At 45.2% G+C, this 26,290-nt stretch overlaps 1 protein-coding gene across 7 annotated transcripts in view; it reads left to right on the top strand.

Annotated features, from left to right (window-relative positions):
• usp9 (ubiquitin specific peptidase 9) overlaps window positions 1-26,290 on the top strand; it is a 75,119-nt gene that overhangs the window by 5,693 nt on the left and 43,136 nt on the right. For all 7 annotated transcript variants that reach the window (XM_083639006.1, XM_083639003.1, XM_083639002.1 and 4 more), the window contains exons 2-6: window positions 11,234-11,508; window positions 17,959-18,101; window positions 23,474-23,553; window positions 24,836-24,948; window positions 25,676-25,894. In XM_083639006.1, the coding sequence (XP_083495132.1) occupies window positions 11,401-11,508; window positions 17,959-18,101; window positions 23,474-23,553; window positions 24,836-24,948; window positions 25,676-25,894 (663 nt within the window). In that variant the 5' untranslated portion in view covers window positions 11,234-11,400. The remainder of the gene's footprint in view (window positions 1-11,233; window positions 11,509-17,958; window positions 18,102-23,473; window positions 23,554-24,835; window positions 24,949-25,675; window positions 25,895-26,290) is intronic.

Raw genomic sequence — 26,290 nt, 5'->3', positions numbered from 1 at the left:
TGAACGTGAACACAACACAGTGTATATTATTGCATGTTTTTGTAGATTGTGTACATTGTGTAGATTACAATTATTATACTTATTATTATTATTATTATTATTATTACTATGCTAAGGAAGGTAGGTGACCATAATTCATTGCAATGTCCGCTCTCAATGTCCACTCTCGAAATCGCTGTCCGTTCTCAAGAGTTATTCAGTTGGTTCGTGAAATCGCTGGGCTGCGTGCCCTCCAGTGTTGCTCCTGGCCAATCCCGGCGCCACAGGGCGTGGTTATTGCTTATCCTATGTGGGGTTAGAAATCACGCGATATCCTCAGCAGCAGCTAGACTAGAGCGAACGTTACGTTATATGTATGTTGATAATAAAAGTTTTAAAGTAAGCAAGAGTCTATGCTTTAACCATCCATTCTGTAGGGTCATAGAGACAAGACGCTGCTGCTGTGTAACGTATTAACGTTAGCGTGGACGCTCACAGCCATACAACACTGGCTGCATCACAACTCATGGCTGCATCTGACTCGAGACAACTTTTCAGACGCCCGTGGAGACAATCTTTGTCAAAAGAAACTAACATTAGCGACACACCTGGAGAATTTTTCTGACATGGGATTAACAATACCAGCAAGCAGCAGTAAGCAGGCAATCACTGAATGCTGGTAAGTAAGTCCTCCCTCCCACTAGCAATGATGCTAAGTTAGCATCGACTTTTCGCTGTGGAAAAAAAGGCACATTTCCAGAGATGGCCCGCAGTGACAACAGCATGCACACGCAGGCTTAGCTAAAGGGTCTTACCTATATTTGTATGAGGAGGGCATAATTTGTGTTCATAAGATACATAGCGTTAACTAACGTTAGTTGCTGGTCTAACCAGAACAGTCAGTGGAGCCACACTGCAGCCCAGAGGGAGCGCTAGTAATTTACTCCGGCGCACGCTGAAACTCTCCAACTCAACTGTTAACGGTGGACACGTTATGTAATCGGTGTATCCCCCACTAAGCCCTCATTCACACAGGACGCCGAACGTAAGCAGAACTGAAGCTTGAAGCAGGCACAAGCTGAACGTACGCCTCCTCTCAGCTCCTACTCTCGCGCCTTGAACCCGCCCACAACAACCCCCATTGACTTCATGCCTCACGGCTTCAGCGTCAAGCTTGAAATTCAGCGTCAGGCCTGAGTGATCACTTCGGCGTGAGCGTGGCTTCGGCACGGCGTCAGCGTGGCACGTGTGGTGTGCGGGTGGTGTGAACGGCTCCGCCTGTTAACAAGGACGCCGAAATGAAACTTCTGGGTACAGCATAGGTACAGCTTCGGTTGAGTGTTGCTTCGGCATGCTGTGTGAATGGGGGCTAACACCGGTAACACCTAATACCGCGCAAACCTAGCCAGGCCTAAAGGTGATGACCCACTGCCTGCACAAACAACACCCGCACATACAACATTCCTTTCTGTGCATCTATATAGGCCTTTGAAGAATATTGTTCTCATACTTTTGTGTCTGTTAAATAGAAGGCTTGCAGTCACGTAATGGACAAGCTCTTCTGTTTGACATTAAATGGATTAAAATGGCACTATATGATCAGTGGTGATCAGATTGATTTTTTTTTACAGGTCCAGGGGGAGGGCAGAGAGAAAATAATATAAATGTCAGGGGGGGGCAGTTGATTTTTTTAATGATATATATATAATATTTTACCTCACCCCACGTAAATATCGGACAGTCTAACAGGTCGGACAGGTAACATTATTAATATGGAACATATCGCCGCTGTCGTTCCAGGACCTCGAATTTCCAAAACAGAAACTTTTCAGGAAGTAAAAAAAACCTGTTTGCTCTAAAACTACTGAACCAAATGTCGTCCAAGTTGGCACATGTCTTAATTATAGTTAGTTTCCCGCTGAATGTGTCATTACTTTATTAATATCTTACCTGGATAAGCTCAAATGATGTTGTTTATATTATCAGTCCGACTTGGAAGCGCTTTCTCACGGCCAGTCAAGCGGGAGGCAGTCGCATACTCATGCACGAGCCCCCAAGCTCCAGGCCGCGGGGGCGCGCGCAGGAGCAACAGCATTGCCCCTCGTCTCTCATGGCCGAATGGGGGCTTTGGCATGGGGTGAGAAATAGTCTGACATAACGTAACGTTAACGTTACTTTATTCTCGTCAGAAAGCACTCCGATTTGCATGTTAAAACAAGTTTGCAGCCTAGGAATAACTGGAAAACATTTGATTGATATATTAACATCAGAGGAAGCCAGGATTAGTCAAAACGATATGAGAAATACACAGCGCGTCTGCCGTGTGTCTTTTCCGGGTTTATTGTCCTGCGTGGGGGGGTACACACGGAGGTAGGGGGGGAATTTCGAGGTTTGACTGACAGATTGAGGGCGAATGGCGTTACGAGATTTACTCACAAGCTCGTTTTAATGCTTTTCCATTGGTTGCATTTGTTAAAAACCACACAGAGACGTGAAGGGTGACCAATGGCATTGATTCATGACAAAAAATAAAAAAGTGAAAAAAGGCACATTCGAGGTCCTGGAACGACAGCGACGATATGTTAACATGTTGTCAATTTACATTAATATGAATGTAAACTCACATCGAATTCTTTGTAACGTTTACAGACAACGGTGTTCTGCTTTCGGCGCCCCTTTTATTGACAATTTAGTCCACGTTAGGGTTGTGCGATGTCACCAAAATCCCCATCGTGATTATTTTACAGTGAAACATCGTTTTGCACGATGCCATCGTCATTGGGGTGGGGGTTGGGGGAATAATTAATTATTTATTAAGTCGCTGCGTTGCTGTAATGCGTTCACGTTAACAGGACAGCTGAGCCTGAGCTCTACATGATACCAGCGGGCTTGAATACTGCTCTGTGCTACAGCACAGAGCCACGCGACTGAAGTGGGCATCGGCTGTCACTATAGCAATTTGAACGGCGCAAAACTAACGTTAACGTTACTCACCAACGACGTGTGTGTGTTGAATTTAACTAGCTGGCAGAAAACCGACTGAATTACTGGCTGATATAACGTTAGATTCGCCTGGCTCTGGCTCCTCAAGCAGTACTGCTGTAACAGCTAACAGTAGCCTAGCTGCTGCTGCTGCTCTATTTCTCTCTCCAATCTCCTCAACCCTCTCTTATTAGGTTCAAAAGCCCACGCGAATCTAACGTTATATCCGCCAGTAATTCTGTCACTTTTCTGCCAGCTAGTTAAATTCAACACACACAGGTTGTTGGTCAGGATCTGACTGTAACGTTAACGTTAGCTTGCGCCGTTCAATATTGCTAGTGTTGTATCAATCAACTTCAACTTTCACTTTTGAAACAGGCGAGTTAAATTCACATTTGAAGACTTGTTCTCACTGTGGGTTGAAAACAGGAAAGAACGTGAAGTTTCTTCTTTCTCTTAAAAGTTTTCACAACAAAATAACTGACTTCTCGTGCGCGGGGGACGCCCCGGCGACATTAAACAAGCACACCCAGTGCAGAGAAGCACTAGAGCGGAGGAGGGGGAGGGGAGGCTTCTCTGAGTCTGAACTGGGGGCGCTCGTTTAATGCTGCGGGCGCGTCCCCCACGCGTCACGGTAAGTTGACTTGGTATGTTTTATTATTAAAACGGCACAAATTTAATTCGAACAGATAATTAATCACGATGAACCGATGTAGAAGGCTCAGAGGTCGATGGGGGGTCGGCCAATCACGATGGTCGATGCCATCGTCCATCGTGCCAACCCTAGTCCACGTCTTCTCCCTCCGCACTAGGGATGCACACAATTAATCAAAACTCGATTAATTGCTTGTTAAGGATTTACTCGAGCAAAGAAAAATTACTTGATCAAAACAAAACATAAAAGCAACGCATTAAATGGTGTTTTCAAATCATTTTTCAATGATCCTACAGAGGGCGCAATGATATCACTGTAACAGACTGTTCAGCGTGTATGCGAGGCTCTGTGTTTGTCCCCTCGAGAGTTGCCGTACAATAGGAAGTGGGGGACTTTGTTGTTGACCACAGAAGCTGGTGTGTGCTAATGCTAGGAGCTAACTGAGAATGGATGTGGAAACGTGTTATAACGTTACAGCCTGACTCTCGTTTATTGTTTTAACAAAGTGTAAGTAATAGGCGGACCCGGACACTCGGCTACATCACTATAGCCCTTTTCAGACAAGTCATAAGATGCTGTTCAAGTAGAACAGTGTTCATTCGGATAAATTGGCTCGCCTGGAGTCTCACCTGGACTGCAAGCAGAAAAAATAAACAATCTGCGTGGGTAAGTGAGCCCCTGCGGCCGTGACGGGGATTATGCCTTATGCCTTATTATGCCAAATGTTGACATGTCTAAAAAGTTATGCCTCCACGTTTTTATGTGTTTCATAGCATAGGCTATGCTATGCAATGCTGTGAGAAATATACAATAAGTTGCTGCTGCATAAATAAATGGTAAATGGTAAATGGCCTGCATTTATATAGCGCTTTTATCCAAAGCGCTTTACAATCAGTAGGTAGTCTACATTCACCCATTCATACACCAATGGCGGCAGGCTGCCACGCAGGGTGCCTACACACCATCGGGAGCAAGGAGGGTTAAGTGTCTTGCCCAGGGACACAGCGACAGCAGCTGGGAGGGAGCGGGGATCGAGCCGCCAACCCTTGCGTCATTGGCCGACCCGCTCTACCTCCTGAGCTAAAGCCGCCCCCCAATAAAATAAACGTTTTATTGAGGAAACAACGCATTTGGTATGGTTTGGAAAATTTTGTATTTTTAATTACAATTAATCGATTGATTAATTGTTAACGTTACCAATGATCGAGTTTGGAATTTGCGGAAAATGTGCATCCCTACTCCGCACTCATCTCCTTCTGTGTTGTGGTTTCACTAGCCGTGACACACAACTCTAAAACGGCTATGGTGTGTGGTGTGGTGGTGGTGGGTGAGACCAAACCTGCTGTTCGCGTCACTAGCACTGCCCATTGTCAAGGGATATGATTTAGGCTTGCCGTGGTAGTCGGTGTTACCAGTGTTACATGGTGGTGGGGTATACACCTATTTTAGAACACGGCTCTCTCGAATACTCGATTCTGATTGGTCAATCAACAATATTCACCGGTCATTATTTCTCGACAACCGACCGCTGCTCTGCCACACCTGGATTAATCAGTTGGTAAGAGCATTTTGTCCGCAGACGCTACTAATTAGGCCAACCAGTTGCAGCTGTGGTGTCTTGTGTGCCAATTACGAATGAAACCGCTTTGTGTTAAACGCTATTAAAAAATCTATTTGAATAATTATTTTTGTCAGATTATTGAATGATTTAGTTGTAGGCCGTGTTCTAAGCGGGATAATGTATACTGAGCCGGTGATTACTGGAAATAATGACCTTCAGGTGAATATTAAGCCCTCCGCTGCGCGTCGGGCTAAATCATTCACCTGTCGGTCATTATTTCCACAGTAATCACCGGCTCAGTATACATTATCCCTTACACATAATATGCCCACCTGTAACACTGTTAATTTTTATGGAGGAAGAAATTAAAGAAAAAACTGCCCGCTCGTGCCAGTTTCAGTGCGCGCCGAGGTAAATTACAAGCGCTCCCTCTGGGCTGCAGTGTTCATCATCTCTGGTTAGACCAGCGGGTAACGTTAGTTATACATGTTATGAGCATACATTTAGGTATACACATCTAGGTAAGACCCTTAGATAAGCCTGCGTGTGTATTCTGTTGTCACTGCGGGCCATCTCTGGAAATTAGGGATGGGAATTTCATGCATTTTCCTTAACCGTTAGTTGCGCACCTTAACGATCAGTTAATTGTTAACGTTGTTTCTCTCCCCCACCCCACCCCCCACAGAAAAAAAATCACGTCTCGTCTTTCTCAGTTCAAGTTCTATTTAACCTCACAGTCACACAATAGCTGCATATTATTTCCGTGACATTCATGGCATGAATCACAAACGAAAATAATAATTAAACTATAATCGGCCTAAAAACAACAAGGCTCACCTCCTTTGAACAGCCGCCTGTCCTTAATACAGTAATTTCAACAAAGGGGGGCGTGATAGCCTGGTTCAATGAACTTCATGAAATCCCTCGCCGTCCACCACGCGTAATGGCATCTCCTTTTCCACCATAAAGCAAGGCTTCTGTGTTGTTGTCTCTGCACACACGATGCCTGCTTCAATCGCCTAGTATTTCATATTTAGCTATAACTTTTATGAGTGACAGTGTCCAAAATCAGCGTCCAGCGATAATGGAACGTAACGTGACGTTCAGCGATGCTCGCCGGGGAATCATAAATTGCCCCTGGAGTTGAATTTTGAGAACGGCGTCGCAAAATATTTGAGTGTGTAATGCTTCCATGCTGTTGCTAGTGCGAGCTTGCTGCTAATTTTAGCATGTTTGTTTCATGGGGTTTGCTCAATTCACTTCCTACTTCCTCACATGACATCATGCATGACATGCGTGACGACCTTCTCATGTGACCACTCCTTCTGTTGCACTAGCTAGGGCTGTCACTTTTTATTCGAAATTCAAATTTAACTTTGAATGTGGGTAGGGTGACCAGATCCCAACTAGCCAAATGTGGGACAAAGAGTATGTTTGTGTGGGACAATGTGGGACGCGTTACCAATGCATCAATGTAGTCTAAAATGTTGATATAAATGTCTAACTTAAAAAAAATAAACGTTTCCATTCTGCCCTTAGCTCATAACATCTCTATACTTTGCCCTCAGGTTGATTCAGTAGCACATAATATAGACTATGCAAATAACAACTTAACAAATGTATTTTATTTAAATGCAACTTTACGTTCCATAAACACAGTAAGCATGAAGCTTAAGTTTCACAGTGCTTCTACACACCTGACCTGACTAAACTAAACTAAACTAAACTAAAACAGAACAGTCAAGGCTTATTTCAGCTGCTGTTACCTTATCTGTGTTGGAATCTTGTTTGGGTTTCAGTAGGAACGTATCCATAGACTGGAAAGCCTCCTTTTGAGCCACACGTTTCTTGTGAGTCTCGCATTGTTTGTGTCGTTTCACATCGTATTCACCTCCGTGTGCAACTGAAAAATCACTCCGGCAAACGTTGCAAAACACTCTGTGAGAATCGCCTTGCACTGGTTTCACCCATGGGTAAATAGTGGTCCAGTCCTTATTGTAGCTGCATCTCCTTTTCTTGGCTGTAGTCGCAGTTTCTTCCCTTTCTCTTTCCATGTTTCATATTCTGCGTGCAGCGTCAAATCGACTCGCTGTTCTTTTCCGTGTTGTGGTGGTGTGTGGGCGTACCCTAACCTGATCCCAGGACCTCGTGTACCCACTCCAGTTTGATTGACATGTGACATCAGACATAGCCCACCCCGTCATCACAGCTTTCCCTCCCTGCTTTCTCCACAGACCACACACAGCCTTCATAAGCCAGACTTTAGAAACGCGCATTTGAAAACTGGAGCCAGACGATCAAAATGCGGGACAACGTCTCAATTTGCGGGACGCTTGAAAAATCTTGAAAATGCTGTGCAGTCCCGCACAATGCGGGACATCTGGTCACCCTAAATGTGGGGCAGGAGGGCATGTTCGAATGTATAATTGACCTGTTAGATTTTTTTTAACTGCTGCTTGCTGGTAATGTTAATCCCATGTCAGAAAAACTCTCCAGATTTGTCGCGTTAGTCTCTTCTGAGAAAGATTGTCTCCAGGGTCTGAAAAGTTGTCTCGAGTCTTGTGACTGTGAGCGTCCAAGCTAACACAGCAGCGGAGAGGAGCTGACTGACTGGACCATGACAGCTGAGGATTTTTTTTAAATATTCTTTAAATATTTTATATTATATATTTATACGATGTAACCGGCAGGCGCGGACTGCATAATCGGGCACGTCGGGCCAATGCCCGGTGGCCTGGCCTGCAAAAAAAAAAGAATTAATAATAAACATTTTGGGCAATTAAAGTTCATTCAAACTTTATTTTGGGAAAAGGTGACAGCCCTAGCACTAGCTGGGTGAGATACACCCTCTGCTGGACTGGTATAATTAACACACTGTGAGCTATGAAGACTGAATTGATGATACAAAGTAACAATGTTGTCGGTCAAATCAGTTAATTAATTTTAATCGGCTAACTTTTTTTTCTTTTCTTCGTATTGTATTGGAGGCGGCAATGTCTAATTTTTAATGCTGTGATTGTCTTTTGTCTTTTTGAGTTGCACATGAAGGCAGCACTGCGACACGGAACCAATGGTGTCCATTGAAAAAAGCATGTGATCCACTCGTCATAGGAAGAGCGGAAGGGCTCTACCATTCTGTAAACATGCCACAAGCCAACCTAGCTGGCTGTTATGCTGGCACTGCGAGACTAGCTGTTATGAAGAGTCACATAAACGGATGGAATTAAAATGTGTCAGACGATGGTTTTGTACACGGGAGACAAAGCTACATTTGCAGCAGACAGTGCTAGCTAGCGTTGGCTGGCTGGCTTGAATGAGATCGCTAGTTAGCATTTTACTGTCGATGGCTAACGGTAGCGATGTTAGCATTAGCAACGCCAACGTTACAGTGACAACAACACAGTCGTGAATGCGGCTAGCTGCTCACAATCTTCAAAAAGACTGTTGACTATCTGGCTATCTTTATGCATGCTGTCTGGTAGGCCACTTATAAGTTAGCAGCTATCTGAATATGCGGCTATGGTTTTAACAATCTTTGCGTTGGGTGGACAAACCCTGTTATAGGGCCTGCACGCTAGGCAAAAATTGCAAAAACCCAAATAAAATCTGGGGGGGAAATCAATACTTTTTGAACATTTTCATCACATTTTAACAACATCACGATAATAGTGATAATTTTGGTCACTATAATCGTGACATGACATTTTCATACTGTTCCATCATAGTAACATAATTGACTACTGCCTATGAAAAGCTTGTATTTATGTGCCGGATGTGTTGTTGATTAGACAGTCCGGTACCACTGCCAAGTGCTGAATTGGCAGGCTATATCATGTGTCACTGATTGTCATACTGACATTTAGTTAGGTTGTGCCAAGTTCTCCAGCTGATCTGATGGGAATGGGCCCAGAGTCAGCTATCCAAAGACTGTGGAACAGGTTTTGGAGACTCTTCCAAGTGTTAACAGGGTGGTAATCCTTCTGACTGTCACCTCAGTCAGCACACAGTCCAACCACGCAGGCAGGTAGCTGCTGAGAGAATATAATAAATGACCAAACACAGACCAGCTTTCAGTTTGCTGATTTAAATTGTAGTTTGTAGCACTGAGGTGACTTGCCCAAAGGTGATTATTATGATATCCATATAGTTTCCTCTGGGATTTTCTTCTGTGTGTGTGTGTGTGTGTGTGTGTGTGTGTGTGTGTGTGTGTGTGTGTGTGTTAAGGGGGGGGGGGGGGGGGGTTGCTTTCTAATAAAAAATAAAACATGATTTCAGTGATTTATTATACATAAGAGCAGTGAAGTTCTAATAGAACCGTCTATTCACAGGGCTCGACATTAACTCATTGAGTGCCAGCCACTTTTGGAGAACGGACGCTCCCAGTGCCAGAGTTTTCAGAGCGTTTTCAGTGATTTCTCGAGGCCCACAGAATATTGTGTGATATTACTATGTAAACACCGAACACGCACAAAGAACGAGCTGGCTCTATTGTATCATCAGCAAAAAAAAGTGTATTGATACCATTTTCCGTTCTTTAGTTATGAGCCGGAGAAGATAGGTCGTTTTGAGCAAATACAGGCGTTTCAAATTATTAGCTGAGATATTCCGCCTTTTGTGAAATGAAGCATTTCAAGCACATTCACGGACTCTGAAGATAATATTTTCTGATGTAGTGACGTGGTGTAGTTGTGTGATGCCCTGCGTGCCCCACCCCCCTCTCCCCCCCTCCCCCCCTCAACTGCAAACTCCTCCCTCCCCACACTAACACACAGCCACTTCTGTTCGCAGCCAACGTCAGCTCCCGACAGAGCAATCTATATGGCTCTGGCTACAGCATGCATCGGTTTCTCTTTGATCACGGCTTTTTCCAGCTGTTTTCGGGACCTTTCTGTAATCTGGAGAGCACTGTCGCCACCTAATGAGTCCGTAAAATAGGTTATAGACCTCCAATAGCTACAATATTTGTACAGGAGATGCAGAAGGCTTTGATCGACGTCCCACCGTCAAAAAACGCATTGGACGTCGAAAGACGTCCTTGGCACTCTACGTCACTATTTAATTGGACGTCGAAAGACGTCCTTGGCACTCAATGAGTTAAGGGATGCCCAGTTGTCCATGGCAGCCATTTAAAACGGCCTTTGGTTGCCTCAGTGGCGACCACGTTTTACATAAAAATAGAGAGCAAACAGCAAAACGTGCACCCCAAATATGTTTCTAATATTTCTAAAATCAGAAATCGAGCTTAATAAGATGACATCACACGCTCACGCACTGACTCTCTCTCATCTCCCTGATGCAGCCCTGCTTGGTAAGAGCAACTCTGCAGTAGTTAACAAGCAGGTGTTGCCTCAGTGAAACGCTGTCCAGAGACAATAATATGGACTGTCCATAAGCCCACGTTCACACCATACGCCGAAGTAACCCTCAAACTACGCTCAACCCACAAGTTTCATTTCAGCGTCCTTGTTAACAGGCAAGGCCATTCACACCAGGCACGCGCGTGCCTTGCAGCGCTGAAGCAATCGTTCAGGATTCAATACTATTTTCCAAGCGTGAAGCGTGAAGCTGCCAGACATGAAGTCAATGGAAGTTGTGGGCGGGGTCAAGGCGCGCCGAGCGAGGCGCTGAGGAAAAGGGATTGCTTCTTGTGTGACCGGTTAAGTGTGAGCTCAGCTTCAGTTGTGGATCTCATGTTGTGGATGCCGTGTATGGAGACCTGTGCGTGCGTTTTTGGTATAGTGCCCAATTCTGTTCTTCAGGCTCTCCCCCCACCCACTTTACTTGGCAGAAAAAACAGACCATTTCCAGCTGTTTCTAAACAAAGACCCCTCATGTCTAGAAAGGTAAAACCGGAAAATGTCCTGCTCTGGCTAGCCGGACATGGTCCAGACTTCATGTTTAGAAGTGGATACTGGCTTTCATTTCAAAATAAAAGCTCACTGCAGTCGTGTAATTGTGACATGAAATTTTTCTAAGCCTGCATCTCATAGCCTTGTCCCCTTACGTGTTGCACATAAACTGATAATGCTGGCCTTTACCCCTCTTCCCTGCTCCAGGTTATGCAATGGTCTCAGCGGCCCATCCAGATCTCCAGGTGCTTGTGTCCCTCTCTCTCGTGTTCCGGCTCTCATCCCTCTGCTCTACAGCTGAGGCGGCTGTGATTTTCCTCCTGGCCAGTGCTCCCTAAGAGGCCAAGATTGCCAAGATCTGCCCTGTGGCGAGCATGACGGCCACCACGCGTGGCTCTCCGGTGGGGGGCAATGACAGTCAGGGCCAGGGCCAGGGCCAGGCACCCGATGCCCAGAACCAGCCCCCACTGCCACAGAACCAGGTCAGCATCGTCTCACCAGCCCATACTCAATGTTAGACCTTTCCTTGCCCTTCTGTCATCTGGCTCCATCACTCTGTCAATTGCACTGTTTGTCTGGGCTATTCATCTTCACCTGCTCATCTCCCCTTGTGTCCCCAGTACTCCAACCCTGTCCTTCATACTGAATATTTCGGATCAGTGTTTTCCCTAGGTCTGCTGCTTTTTATGCCTCCACCGACGATAGCCGGACCAGATGAGTTATGTTTTCGGGTGATGATCATTAACGTAATATCTCAGGAACGCCTTGACGGAATTGCTTCAAATTTGCCTCCAACGTCCACTTGGACTTAAGGATGAGCTGATTAGATTTTGGTATGATTTTGGTATGTTACTGTGACCTCACAAATGCCATTTTCATGCTCGTTAACATGGTATCTCAGAAACAACTTGATGGAATTTCTTGAAATTTGGCTCAAATGTCCACTTGCAATCAAGGATGAACTGAGTAGATTTTGGTGGTCAAAGGCCAAAGTTCAAAATCACTGGCCTCATCAACAGCATTTTCATGCTCGTTAATATCTCAGGAACGCCTTGACGGAATTGCTGCAGTCATGGGTCGCCGACTTCTGAGTTGTCAAAAACAGATCCACACTGATCATCAGTGTGCTAGGAGTGTGTGTGCCACAGCGCGTGGTCAATCTCTCCCCCTGCATCATGCACACACAGAAAGACAGGGACATACCAAAATAAAATGTTTTCAATGGGTTCTGTGTGCTTTAGACTTGTGCAGAAGCGTTTTATTTTGAAAATATCCACTGGAAGTCGTATTGTTATTATCGCTAACTAACACAGTAGTGTAGCCGGGTCACTGCGGTCTGTTTCATTAGCTGGTTTAGCTCGCTGGCGTGACCAGACGGACCAGACTCACAAACGGATGGAATTAAAATGTGTGAGACGATGGTTTTGTACGCAGGAGACAAGACTGCAGCAGACAAGAGTTCTGGCTAACGTTAGCTGGATGGCATGACAATGACATCGCTAGTAACGTTAGTTAGCCTCTAATGTTAGCAATGCTAATGTTACCTAGCATCCCGCTAACTAAGACTATCAAGCAGATTATGTTACGTTACCCGACATGGAATTCAATATCGCTAATAAAATGTGTTGTTGACAATCTGACTATGCTGTCTGTTAGCTAATGTTAGACCATCTAAGAGCAGCTAATTGCTACCGTTTGGCTATGGTTTCAACTTAAACTAATAGCATGACATATCCCACAGTGTGCACACTGTGGGATATGTCACTAATCACAGTAACGTAGGGATGTAACGATAACCGGTTTTAATGATAACCGTGATAAAATTCCTTACGATAACGTACCGTTTCAAATTTTCAGTAACATTAAAACCATGGTACCATGATTACGTGTTACCGTGACGTACCATGTAACATAACTAACTAGCTGCTATCTAGGGATGCAGGGGTTAACCGGTTTGACTATTTACCATGATTTAAAACGTCACGGTTATATAATCGCAGAGGCTCCGCTACACCGAGTGTTGTTACAACAGTCCGTCAGTTTAAACTCCTCTGCGGCGCAGACAGTGCTGGAACGAGAGGAACATGTCTCTCTTGCTTCGTTTCCGCACAGACTATTTAGCGGGTGCACCGACCAAACACAGCCGAGTCTCCCAGTCAAAACAGCTGAGTCTCCCAGTCTGCTCCCACTAGCCTAGCTATGGACGTCAGCCCAACATAAATGTTGTTTCCGAGACGTGCGCACTGTGACAGTCGCCTGACTCCGAGGCCTCATCTTAATTTGTTTACAGAACGGTAAATGTAACGTTAGTTATCTCTCCCTTGTCTTGGCCTGCATACGCTAGCATTACAGCTAACATAATGGCAGAGCCAGAGAGACCAGAAGCAACTCAAACAGATGATCTCTTTCCCCCCAAAAAAACGTCTAAAGTCATCGGTATGGGAGCATTTCGGATACAAAAAGGACGACCAGGGTGTTGTTAAAGATGACGGCTCCCCAATCTGCAAAATCTGCCGAAAACCAGTCGCAGATAAGGGCTCTTAACACCTCCAACCTTTTACAACACCTGTGTGATCACCACCCTGCTTTACATGCCGCAGCCCAACTAGTACGTAACTGAGCAAAATAACGTCCGATGATTAAAAATGAATAATAATAAAACTAATAGGCATGGATGACACAGTTGCTGATAACACTAAAGTGTATTACCCACATTCGTTATATTTCTCCTAGGGGTCACTAAAAGTTAATCTAAATTTACACTAAAAGTTAAGTTAGATAAAAGTTAATAAAAATATGAAATAAATTATTTAAATGGTAAAACATTTAAATAGTAAAAATCAACTAAAGTATTACTGCAATTTCAATCAAAGTTAATCTAAGCATGGATTTTTTTTCTTTTTTTTTTCTTCACTTTTAGCAAAAGACTGGTGGTACTGCTGCTGCATCTGTGACTGTCCAACCCACTGTTGGAGCAGGTGATCCAAAATAAATGTTGAAAAAGAATACACAAACTGGGCAAAAAAAGTAAGATAATTTAGTTCATCAAAAGAGCCTTGCAGATCCTGCAGGCTGCAGCCTGACTGTTTTGTTCCAAAGATAAATACTGTCATGAATGTTACAGTCAGACTTGGTTTATTTTATTTATTATTTTGGGCAAATATTTTGGTTAGTGCATTATTTGCATTATGTGCATTATTGAAAATACTATAAAACCTCTGTTCAAAGAATGCTCATGTGATTTTTATACATCCATAATAATAATCGTGAAACCGTGATAATCGTGGTTTTTTCTCAGACTATAATCGTACATAAAAAAAAAAAGAAATCGGCCATTATCCATGATGCATTGTGCTATTAAAGGGCTCACGCTAAAAACGGGTCCATTGGAGTTAATAGAGATGTTGCAACTCCTGGCGTGAACTACAGTAATAATCACATGATTTTTTTTCCCCCCACATGAGTGGGGAAGCCCGGAGTTGGCCGTGACGTAGGATGCAACCACATTTTGGACATTTTGAAGGACAAAAAAAAGGTTTGAACACATAGAGGGCACTTACGCTGTTGAAAATGATATAAATTGTAGAATATTATAAATTTGGTCTGAAATGTGGAAAGTTTGACCAGAATTCTTCACACACCACCCCAAAAGCCATATATATTGGTTAAAAGCTGAAAAAAAGTGTTTTGGGGTTTAGTCCTGCTTTAAAGTCGAACCGAACCCAAAAATGACTTTTTTATTTTAGTTCAAATACCTGGGTATTCAGTGCACCTATTTAATAATGTATGGGGGGGAAATCACAAAAATCAAATGTCTTTAGTTTTTCACACTTTTTCACATCAAAAGTTCATTTTTCAAGATTTCATTCATAACGGTAATCTACAGTTTGCTGACGTCACATAGTACTATAACATTTCTACCCCATTTCAACCAATCATATGATGACATGGCAGCTGTCAATCAATCTTTATTTCAGGAGAATTTTCTCCTCCAAATGAAGGAGAAAATGGCGCCTAGTGTCTGCAACCTGGCAGAATTTCTAGCCCATAAACTAACTAATAACTTTGCCAATTGTATGTAACATACAAAATAAAGCAAACGGTAATGTCTAAGAATTCAAAGACATGTAACTGGCTCGTTAAACTCGCATTCCAGGATAACGTTAACGTAAGGGGTCGCCCCTCGGACATTCCAGGCGGGCAGGCAGCAATTGATTCATCGGATTGTCTGCGGATCCAACTGGCGTAGCACCACAACACGCACTCGATTTGGGGGCGAAACACGCCAGGATTGGCCAATGCCAAATCCAGTCCCCAGAATTGTCGAATCAAATCGACACGCTATTATGGCCCGCCTCTCAACCCTGTCATCTCAGACAAGATTTGTTTTCAGACTCTGAAATGTCTCCGACCCTCGCGCTACTTGTGTTCCGTTGGGTTCATTTCGTAAGACGAACAGCTAGTGCTCATACCTCATGGTAAATGGTAAATGGCATGCATTTATATATCGCTTTTATCCAAAGCGCTTTACAGTCAGTAGGTACATTCACCCATTCACACAATGGCGGCAGGTTACCATGCAGGGTGCTGGCACACCAACGGGAGCAATTTGGGGTTCAGTATCTTGCCCAAGGACACTTCGACATGCAGACTGGAGGACCCGGGAATCGAACCACCGACCTCTTTTATCCAAAGCGATTAGTGGACGACCCGCTCTACCTCCTGAGCTACAGCCGCCCCACCTCATACCTAACCACATAGCTAGTGCTCATACCTCATACCTAACCACACAGCTAGTGCTCATACCTCATAGCTAACCACACAGCTAGTGCTCATACCTCATACCTAACCACATAGCTAGTGCTCATACCTCATACCTAACCACACAGCTAGTGCTCATACCTCATACCTAACCACACAGCTAGTGCTCATACCTCATAGCTAACCACACAGCTAGTGCTCATACCTCATACCTAACCACACAGCTAGTGCTCATACCTAACCACACAGCTAGTGCTCATACCTCATAGCTAACCACACAGCTAGTGCTCATACCTCATACCTAACCACACAGCTAGTGCTCATACCTCATAGCTAACCACACAGCTAGTGCTCATACCTCATACCTAACCACATAGCTAGTGCTCATACCTCACCACACAGCTAGTGCTCATACCTAACCACATAGCTAGTGCTCATACCTCATACCTAACCACACAGCTAGTGCTCATACCTCATACCTAACCACATAGCTAGTGCTCATACCTAACCACATAGCTAGTGCTCATACCTCATACCTAACCACATAGCTAGTGCTCATACCTAACCACATAGCTAGTGCTCATACCTCATACCTAACCACATAGCTAGTGCTCATACCTAACCACATAGCTAGTGCTCATACCTCATACCTAACCACATAGCTAGTGCTCATACCTAACCACACAGCTAGTGCTCATACCTCATACCTAACCACATAGCTAGTGCTCATACCTAACCACATAGCTAGTGCTCATACCTAACCACACAGCTAGTGCTCATACCTCATACCTAACCACACAGCTAGTGCTCATAGCTAACCACACAGCTAGTGCTCATAGCTAACCACACAGCTAGTGCTCATACCTCATACCTAACCACACAGCTAGTGCTCATACCTCATACCTAACCACACAGCTAGTGCTCATACCTCATACCTAACCACACAGCTAGTGCTCATACCTCATACCTAACCACACAGCTAGTGCTCATACCTCATACCTACCCACACAGCTAGTGCTCATACCTCATACCTAACCACACAGCTAGTGCTCATACCTCATAGCTAACCACACAGCTAGTGCTCATACCTCATAGCTAACCACACAGCTAGTGCTCATACCTCATAGCTGACCACATACAGATGCCCAAGGAGAGGAAAAAGGAGGGAGGGAGCAGGAAAGGGAGAGTGTGTGTGAAGGCGAGGCATCAATGAACAGAGCCTCCTGAGTGATGGATAAAGGGTGTGTGTGTGTGTGTGTGTGTGTGTCTTTGTGCGTGTGCATGTGCAGGCCTCTGTTGGTTAGAGATGAGCAGTGCTGAGACGTGAGAGGCAAGCTGCCTATGTAGGTCAGCCAAGCAGAAGGAGCCTTCTCCACACCCCCACATTTTCACATTTCTCATGTTATGCCTCTCTCTTGTTCTGTCTCCATCTCATTCTCTCATTCTCACTCACACACAGCTGCTGATGCCACTACCGTTGCTCATACACAGTCATTAATTCAAGCAAGCACTCAAGAAAAGAATGGGCACACTGGTGCTTATAAACGCATATCAGAGATGCACATTAGCTCTCTTTCCTATCGCTCTTCACCCTAAGAGCTCTATTGACAGCACCCCAACATACATTCACCCACACACCACCACATTGATGCTTGCCAACATGAGCACATCAACCCCATGCACACTTTGCTGTGTGCTGTCTGTCCTCTAGGGAGATCAGGATGAACATAATGTTACTAATTGGTATACCAAATACTGCTAAGAGTGTGATAACTTGATGGCTTTGTTTAATGACCTTTCTGAAGATGCCTCGCACACACACACACACACACACACACACACACAGACAGACATGTTGCATGATAGCTTAATATTGATGTATTTTTGTGATGTCAAACACGTATTACTTACCCTTAATTCTTATCAGTGACAAGAATTCTGAAGCGTTGAATGTGGTCTCTTTCAGCATTATTATTTGATTAGTTTTTGGTTTTGTGGTACTTGGTATTGTGAAACTTGGTCTGACATATTTTATGCTCAGATTTTAGTTGTATGACTACAGATGCGCGCGCACACACACACACACACACACACACACACACACACACACACACACACACACACACACAAATGGCCACAGAAGCCAGTCTGATTGTCTACTGTTATTCCAGACATCGTCTCCTAATTCATCCAATGAGAACTCACCAGTGAGCCCACCAGATGAGCATGGCCAGGATGAGCCTCCTCACCTGGAGGAGGAGGAGCCAGCCTTCCCTCACACTGACCTGGCCAAACTGGATGACATGATCAACAGGTATATACACACACACACACTGATGCAAATGCAATCCACCACTGTAAAGCGTGTAGGGATGGGAATCGATAAGATTGTATCGAAACCAATTCCATTATCCATCCGATTCTTTATCGATTCCATCGATTGCTGATAAATTGTTACCATTATTTACCAGTGGACGGACACCGACAATCCCATGCAGCAATATGATATGTACAGTGCAGGCCTGGCAAAAAAACAACAACCACGTAGAAGGAATAAATGTAAAAACTTTGGAAAATAAAGAAAAGGCTCAGGCATTACAAAACATACTAATTTTTTTTAGTCAAGTACTTGACTTCAAAAGGCAATTCAATTGACATTGCTCTCATTGACAAACAAAACACCCCTCCAACTCTCCCATACTTGACACCTTTCCCCGGGAATCCCTTTTCATAAAGCCAATGGTACCCTCCAGTTCCGGGTCTAAACAGAGGAGTGCAAGTACAGCAGAGGAGAAACGGGTCACAAACAATTGGTTTTCCTTGCCAAACACTTTCAACAATAATAGATCATCTCTGTGTCTCATTTAAACCGTAAATTCCGGACTATAAGGCGCACCGGTCTATAAGCCGCACCTTCAAAGGTGACTATTTTTTTCTTATATAAGCCGCACCGGTCTATAAGCCGCGGGTGTTTTGATGTTTAATTACCATATGTAAGGCTTCGTGCACAGAGGGGATTGTCGGGAAAGAGATGGCTGTTTGGGGAAGCTCCCATTTATTAACATTTCAACAAAACAAAAGTCAGGTCACTAATCCCCAGACAAAATCACACATTGTGAGATGCTTAAAAATCACCATCGGCGGGAGCTGCTGTGCAGCCAAGAACACAAGTGAAATTCGTTCTCTCGTGACCTGTGGTTCTCAACGTGATGGACGATTCACCTTTCTTGTTAACAGTCCTAGTGAGAGGCAGGTCGAACGTCAAAGGCACTTCATCCATATTTATGATCTGCTCCGGTCCGATGGAATATTCCTTGATCTTTCTTTGTGTGAATTCGCCGAAGTTTGTAATTTTCTCCTGGTAGTCGGGAGGGAGTTGCTGACACAGTCGTCCGCGCCCTGACGGACAGTCCCTTTCGTCTCGGGTTTGTGCATGATCCTTTGCTGCTGCTGCTGTTGTTGTTCCTGTCTCGCTACTGTCTCAGACATGGCTTTCAGGCTCAATCGCCGCCATCGTCGTAACACAGCCAGTTCTCCATCTTTTGAAGCATGATGTTAGATTACAACGAGCTAGTTGTGTGGCTTAGCCTTCCAAAATGTTGCTGTTAGTTTTTTTCACAATTCTATTGTGATCCGACCTGCAGACAAAGGTGGAGCGGTCGTACTACAGAACATGTCAGACTACAATGCGGAAGCTATGCGCCAACTCTCAGATCCCACCACATACAAACACTGCAGCAGCGACCCCGGGCCCCGCACCCGTGTTATTATTAAAACACTGGTTGACGGTGCACTGCAGGCTGGCCAAATCAGCAAGCGGGACCATAGATTCCTGCTGCGCAAACACCACAGGACCCCAGCATTGTATCTCCTTCCAAAAATCCACAAAAATATCTCCCCCCCACCCGGGCGTCCGATTTGCTCTGGGAATGAGTCCCTCCTTGAACCCCTCTCCAAGTTTGTAGACCAGCATATACAGCCTTTCGTGCAGAGACTACCAGCCTACACCCGCGACTCCTCTGACTTCCTCCGCATTATTAATGAATGTGATATAGATGTGTCATCTGCTATACTGGCCACCATGGACATCGAGTCACTCTACACCAACATTCCACAACAGGCGGCTATTGAAATCATTAAACAGACATTGACAGGCAGAACATCTGCAACCCCCCCTAATGAACTCATAGCCTCTCTGGCTGAAATTAGCCTACATCATAACTATTTCCTATTCAATGGTGAGTACTATCTGCAGACCTCGGGGGTAGCTATGGGGTGCGCGGCAGCACCTAGCATAGCCAATTTGTACGTGGGTGCGTTTGAGAGGGATTTTGTGATGAACCCCAGCGTCAACCCGTTCATCAGCTCCATTAGGCTATGGCGGAGATACATTGATGACGTTTTCATAATCTGGCACGGCTCTTCCTCATCCCTGTTAGAGTTCCACACCCTGCTCAACACCTGGAACCCCCACCTCCGTTTCACGTTAGACCACCACCCGGATTTGATCCACTTCCTGGATGTGTCTGTGTACAAACACAACTCTAAACTGCACTCATCCATCTACCGTAAGCCCACAGATAGAAACACTTTGCTCCACGCCACCAGCTATCACCCCTCACACCTGAAAGACAACCTTCCCACCGGTCAATTCATGCGCCTGCGCAGACTGTGCAGTGACAGAAATGACTTTGTCCATGAAGCCACCCACATGAGACTACGGTTTCAGGAGAGAGGATATGGGCGCAGACCCATTTCCCACGCATATAAACGCGCTCTCCATTCCCATAGGGACATCCTTCTGCAGCCCAGAACACCGGACCCCAGCCCCCCCAGAGTTACAGCTACCCTCCAATACTCACCCCTCGCCAACAAAATCAAACGATGCCTGCTAAAACATTGGAGAGTACTACAAGTGCATGAAACATTTACCACCCCCCCCAGAATAGCCTTTACCAGAAACCACAACATCAGAGACAGCCTGGTCAAAACACTCCACACCCCCTCATCGACCCAACCCACCATTGACTCCTTGCCTCCCCCGGTAGGTCACTTTCCTTGCGCACACTGTGCCTGCTGCCCTCAAACCAGCAAAATAAAATCTCTTTCGTTCCCTAACGGAGTTACTGTACAGCTCAAACACCTTACCACCTGCGCTTCACAGGGGGTAGTTTACGCTATCGCCTGTGCGTGCCCCATGCCGCTCTGGTACATCGGTAAGACAACCCGGCCTTTACGCACACGCGTGACGGAGCATAAGAGCGCCATCCGCCGCCGTGACACGAAAGCTCCCATGGTGGAACACTTCCTACAATACAACCACTCTGACACTGACCTACGTTTCTGGGCACTGGACACTGTTAGACCGCATCCGAGGGGCGGTGACCTAGACAGATCCCTTCTACAGTGTGAGGCGCGGTGGATTTACGCTCTCAACACTGTCAGCCCTCACGGACTTAATGAGGAGCTTGACCTAACCTGTTTCTTATAGTATATCTTCCCCTGTTACTCTGTCTCCCTCCTCCCCCCCCCCCCCCTTTTTCCCACAGGACGGCATTGACTTTGCTTATAGGCTATGTCATTTTTCCCTTTAGCCTATATAGGCCATCTGTACTGTTTGCTTATAGCCTTCTCTGCAGTAATGTATATATCCTCTGCTTGTGTTTACACCCTTATTGTGCTTATTTATGTTGTTACTCTATGTGAGTGTGTGTTGCTTTATGATGGCCCTACCTACAGTATGATGTCATAGTACTGCCCACCTCACGTCATTGCCTCTGAACTGTGCCACGTATGTCTTTTATACTCAGGTGCGGTGGCCGACGCCCAGCTATTCCAGCCTGATGAAGACCCAGTGTGGTTGAAACGCGCGTAGCGTTTTGTTTGCCCGTGTACCCCTTTGAAGATATATTCTGTCTGTAACACTGCTGTGTACACGAATATATTACTTCGGGATTAAATACTACTTTTGTAAAAATTCAAGGAGCTCCCTTCTCTATTTTGCTGTTAGTTTTTTAGAATGTAATACATAGAATTGGGAATGTTACATTCAATTTCATTCAGACTGTCTTTCAGGCTCAATCGCTGCCTTTTTCCCCCCGGAGCGAGGGAGGAGGGAGGGTGTTTTACCGTAGTGGCTGAGAGAGAGTAGTGGCACAGTGCTCCAATCAGGTCGCGAGGCACATTTTTTGCAACATCATCCAATCAGGGTCTCGCTCTCATAATGTCTGTCTTGCTCTCGTTCTGCCTCATACCAACATCCATAGATTTTGGAGGTTCCCGAGTGGCCGTTTGCTGGAAAAATCCATAGATAAGCCGCACCGTTATATAAGCCGCAGGGGGCAAAAAAGGCCAAAAAACGGGAAAAAAGCTGCGGCTTATAGTCCGGAATTTACGGTATCACCTCCTGTCTACTCTTGTGAAATGCAACCAAGCTTTTGAGCGTTTGTTGTTGTTTTTATCCTCCCCACCTTGGCTCCGGTCCCAAATATATTAAACATACAGTGTGCATTCTGTTACGTACCGTTACGTCATTGCGCATGCACAACTGTTGGAAAAACATGGCATCGCTAAGACTCTTAGCCTAAAGCCCTTTTCCCACATGCGCTTTGTACCGCAAAATGACCGGAACGTGGTCAAATGCCTGCATGTGGGAAAGGCGCCGTGCCGGTATAAGCGCGACCCCGTCGTCGCGGCCATTTCACCAGTTTTTAGCCAGTCAGAAGAGCGGTATGCCGCGATAGACAGACAGGTGAGAAAGGGGTCCAGTCATTTTCCGCTATCAGTGGGCTGTGACTTCGCGGACCAGGTTGCACACAGTAGACAGTCCAACACCAAATACACAGGCTGATTGTTCGATATTCCCCTGGTGTTGCGTACCACCAAAGGACTATTGCCAGTCGCAAACGCGCTTCCAGTGGTTTTCGCCACCGGGTGATCTTGCGTGCGGGTCGGACCAGACTCAGCACGTAGTCGAACGTACACGGGACATGCGAAAATGACGCTTCCATTCCACGTCGTCAAAATTGTTCAGAGCATCTTCCCAAAATAAATTCCCTCCTGGTCTCTCTCGCTTCCAGACGGCTCTAGTCTCACGCAGCAGCGCAGAGGTACATAACACTGTCATGATCTGTCCCCGGTTTAGTCTATCTTCATATTCTGCACGATGTTGAGGCTGAGCGGAGAAGACTGCGAACATGAATCTGTTTCTGTTCGCACGTATATCCCTTTCCATTTTCGCCTTAATTTGTCTGCGTCGCTGTCTACGTTTGAGGAAAAAGCGCGTCAGCAATATTATCAAAAGAGTGGACGCCGGCTCCATGTTTGTTTGTTGTTTTTTTCTGACTGGCCTCAGTGGCCTGCAGCACAGACCCCAGGCCACTCTCCTCCGCCCCCCGCCCGCTCCGCTGCACCCCACCCCACCCCCCAACATACCGGCTATTTGACGACTAGATTCTCACATGCGAACGTTGAGGTGTGAAGGGAAATTCAGGGAAATGTCCGATATTGACTTACAGGTAATTTTCCGGTACGCATGTGGGAAAAGGGCTTAAGAGAAATCGATAGTCACGTAGGCATGTGATTCCAAGGAATTGGGACAGCTAGGTAGCGTTTCTCAGTTCCCGTCCCTATTAGCATTTCAGTGTGTGTCTCTGCATTCATGTGGATGTTTGTTTCCTCCCCTAGGCCCCGTTGGGTCGTACCAGTTTTGCCAAAGGGAGAGTTGGAAGTCCTCCTGGAAGCTGCTATAGATCTTAGTAAAAAAGGTAGGAATGGAAAAAAAGCTCTTGTGTTTCCTTAAAGATGCTGTGTGGGATTTATGCCCCACTCTGTGCTTCCATTTGGTCTAATTGGTGGCTTCTCCTGCAATATCCAAGTTCTATCAATATCTGAAGTTCTATTAGATTGTTGTGAGAGCAAAATGCTGTCACATTGTGACGTTATGCATCAAAAGCGATGAGGGAAATTGATCACACATGCCAGTGGGAAGCAACTCAAAGGGGCTAATTAATGTAGTGCTGATGGTCATGATCACAATTCATTTGACAGTGATATATTTGAAGAAAGCTCCCTATCAGTTACCTTCATAATCCTAACACCCTGTGGCATTTAAGTTTTAGTTGTGTACCCACATTATGCTTCTGAAACTGAACAAATATATCGTCGCTGTTGTGCCAGGACCTCGAATGTCCCTTTTTTCACTTTTTTACTTTTTGTCATAAATCAGTGCCGTTGGTCACCCTTCACGTCTCTGTGTGGTTTTTACCAAATGCAACCAATGGAAAAGCATTAAAACGAGCTTGTGAGTAATGCCATTCGCCCTCAATCTCTCAGTCAAACCTTGAAATTCATCCCCTACCTCCGTCTGTACCCCCCCACGCAGGACAATAAACCTGGAAAAGTCACACGGCAGACGTGCTGTGTATTTCTCATATCGTTTTGACTAATCCTGGCTTCCTCTGACGTTAATAGATCAATCAAATGTTTTCCAGTTATTCCTAGGCTGCAAACTTGTTTTAACATGCAAATCGGAGTGGTTTCTGAAGAGAATAAAGTAATGTTAACGCTACGTTATGTCAGACTGTTCTCACCCCATGCCCAAGCCCCCGCCTCGGCCATGAGAGGCTCAGAGCACTGCTGCTGCTGCGCGCGGCCCGGAGCTTGGGGCTCGTGCATGAGCATACGACTCTCTCCCGCCTGACTGGCCGGGAGAGAGTGCTTCCAAGTCGGACTGATAATATAAACAACATAATTTGAGCTTATCCAGGTAAGATATTAATAAAGTAATGACACATTCAGCGGGAAACTAACTATAATTAAGACATGTGCCAACTTTGACGACGGTTGGTTCAGTATTTTAAGAGCAAACAGGTTTTTTTAACTTCCTGAAAAGTTGCTGTTTTGGAGATTCGAGGTCCTGGAACGACAGCGACGATATAATGGCTCTAGACCAAGATGGAGTATACAAGTTGTTGGATGCCGTCATTAATGTCACTTTGTAGAGCATTTAAATGAATGGCATTGCTGAATGCTCTCTTTCCGTTGCAGGACTGGATGTTAAGTGTGAGGCGTGCCAGAGGTTTTTCCGAGATGGTCTGACCATCTCCTTCACTAAGATCCTGACAGACGAGGCAGTCAGTGGCTGGAAGTTTGAGATTCATGTGAGTTTCTTCATTTCACCTCCTCACTTTGGTACTCTGAGAAACACTAGTATGTCAAGCAACCAAAGTAAAACAGTCTCTACCTTGGGCTTTTGAGGAAGCATTTAATCCCTTGAAGGAAAATAATTGACCCCAAATATGTTTGAAAGTGTATAGTCTACATCTGAGCACAAAAGCACTTGCCATGTGCCATATTTCAACTAAGATGTTATCTCTGTCGTTGGGTCCACTCGAGATGTTATCTCTGTCTGTAACGTTAGGTCCACTCCCACTTTCAACCAAGCTGGCTTGTGTTTACATCCCGACATTAGACAAGGGTCCTTGGCGTTAGAGAGGGCCTACCGCCTGCCGCGTGACTGCGGAACATCTTAGACACAACAGTTTACTATACCAGCGTTGTACATTATTAATTTAATTATTAGATTACCCGACTAGTATTTTGGTGCCGTCTAGTGAGGGCAGCGGTAGCGGACGTTTAAACGTTTAACCTACTAGTCGTGCACATCCCTAGCTACAATTACAGGTAAAAACAAGGTTATGCATTTGTTACTAATTGGCAAAGCAGGGGACCATGGGATGTATGGGTGCTGACATGTTAATGTTGCCTTCTAATTGATTATAATGGGTATGGCCATGACTCCCTTATTTCTCGATATTGTAATTGCCTATTCAGTGGAATCGTTACCATCCCACTGTTTTCTCCTCCCCTCAACCCTCCTTTTCACAGAGGTGTATCATCAACAACACACACCGGATGGTGGAGCTGTGTGTGGCCAAGCTCTCTCAGGACTGGTTCCCTCTACTGGAGCTGTTGGCCATGGCCACCAACCCCCACTGCAAGTTCCACATCTACAACGGCACACGGCCCTCTGAGACCGTCCCCGCCGGGGCCCAACTGCCCGACGACGAGCTCTTCGCCCGCCCCCCAGACCCTCGCTCACCCAAGGTGAATTAACCGCTGCCACCGTCGACAATGTTACCTGTTTACCTATTGCTATTGATACAACGTTGACAGGCTTTTTGACCCTGAAGGAATTTGAGTGGGAATTCAGTGGTTTTGGACACAACGCCACTCCTTCCTCTTTTATTTTATTTTATCTTGTTTTACTTTCTTTTACAATATTTTCTTTCTTTCTTTCTTTCTTTCTTTCTTTCTTTGTGTCGTCTATACTGTATGACCCTCAAGCTACTATTTTAAACTGTCCAATGTAGAAAATGTGTTGGTCCTAAATGTCTTGTGATCAGATGAAAACCACTCTTTAATCTATAGATTGTAGATGTGACGTGGTATTTTTGCAAATCTCTCTAGGCCTACATGTTTAGGCTTGTAGAAGGTGAGACG

Source organism: Poromitra crassiceps, assembly GCF_964638095.1.
Source record: "Poromitra crassiceps genome assembly, chromosome: 6".
Classification (NCBI taxonomy): domain Eukaryota; kingdom Metazoa; phylum Chordata; class Actinopteri; order Beryciformes; family Melamphaidae; genus Poromitra; species Poromitra crassiceps.
The sequence above is the reverse complement of the archived record's forward strand: the minus strand, read 5'-3'. Positions and strand labels throughout refer to the sequence as shown.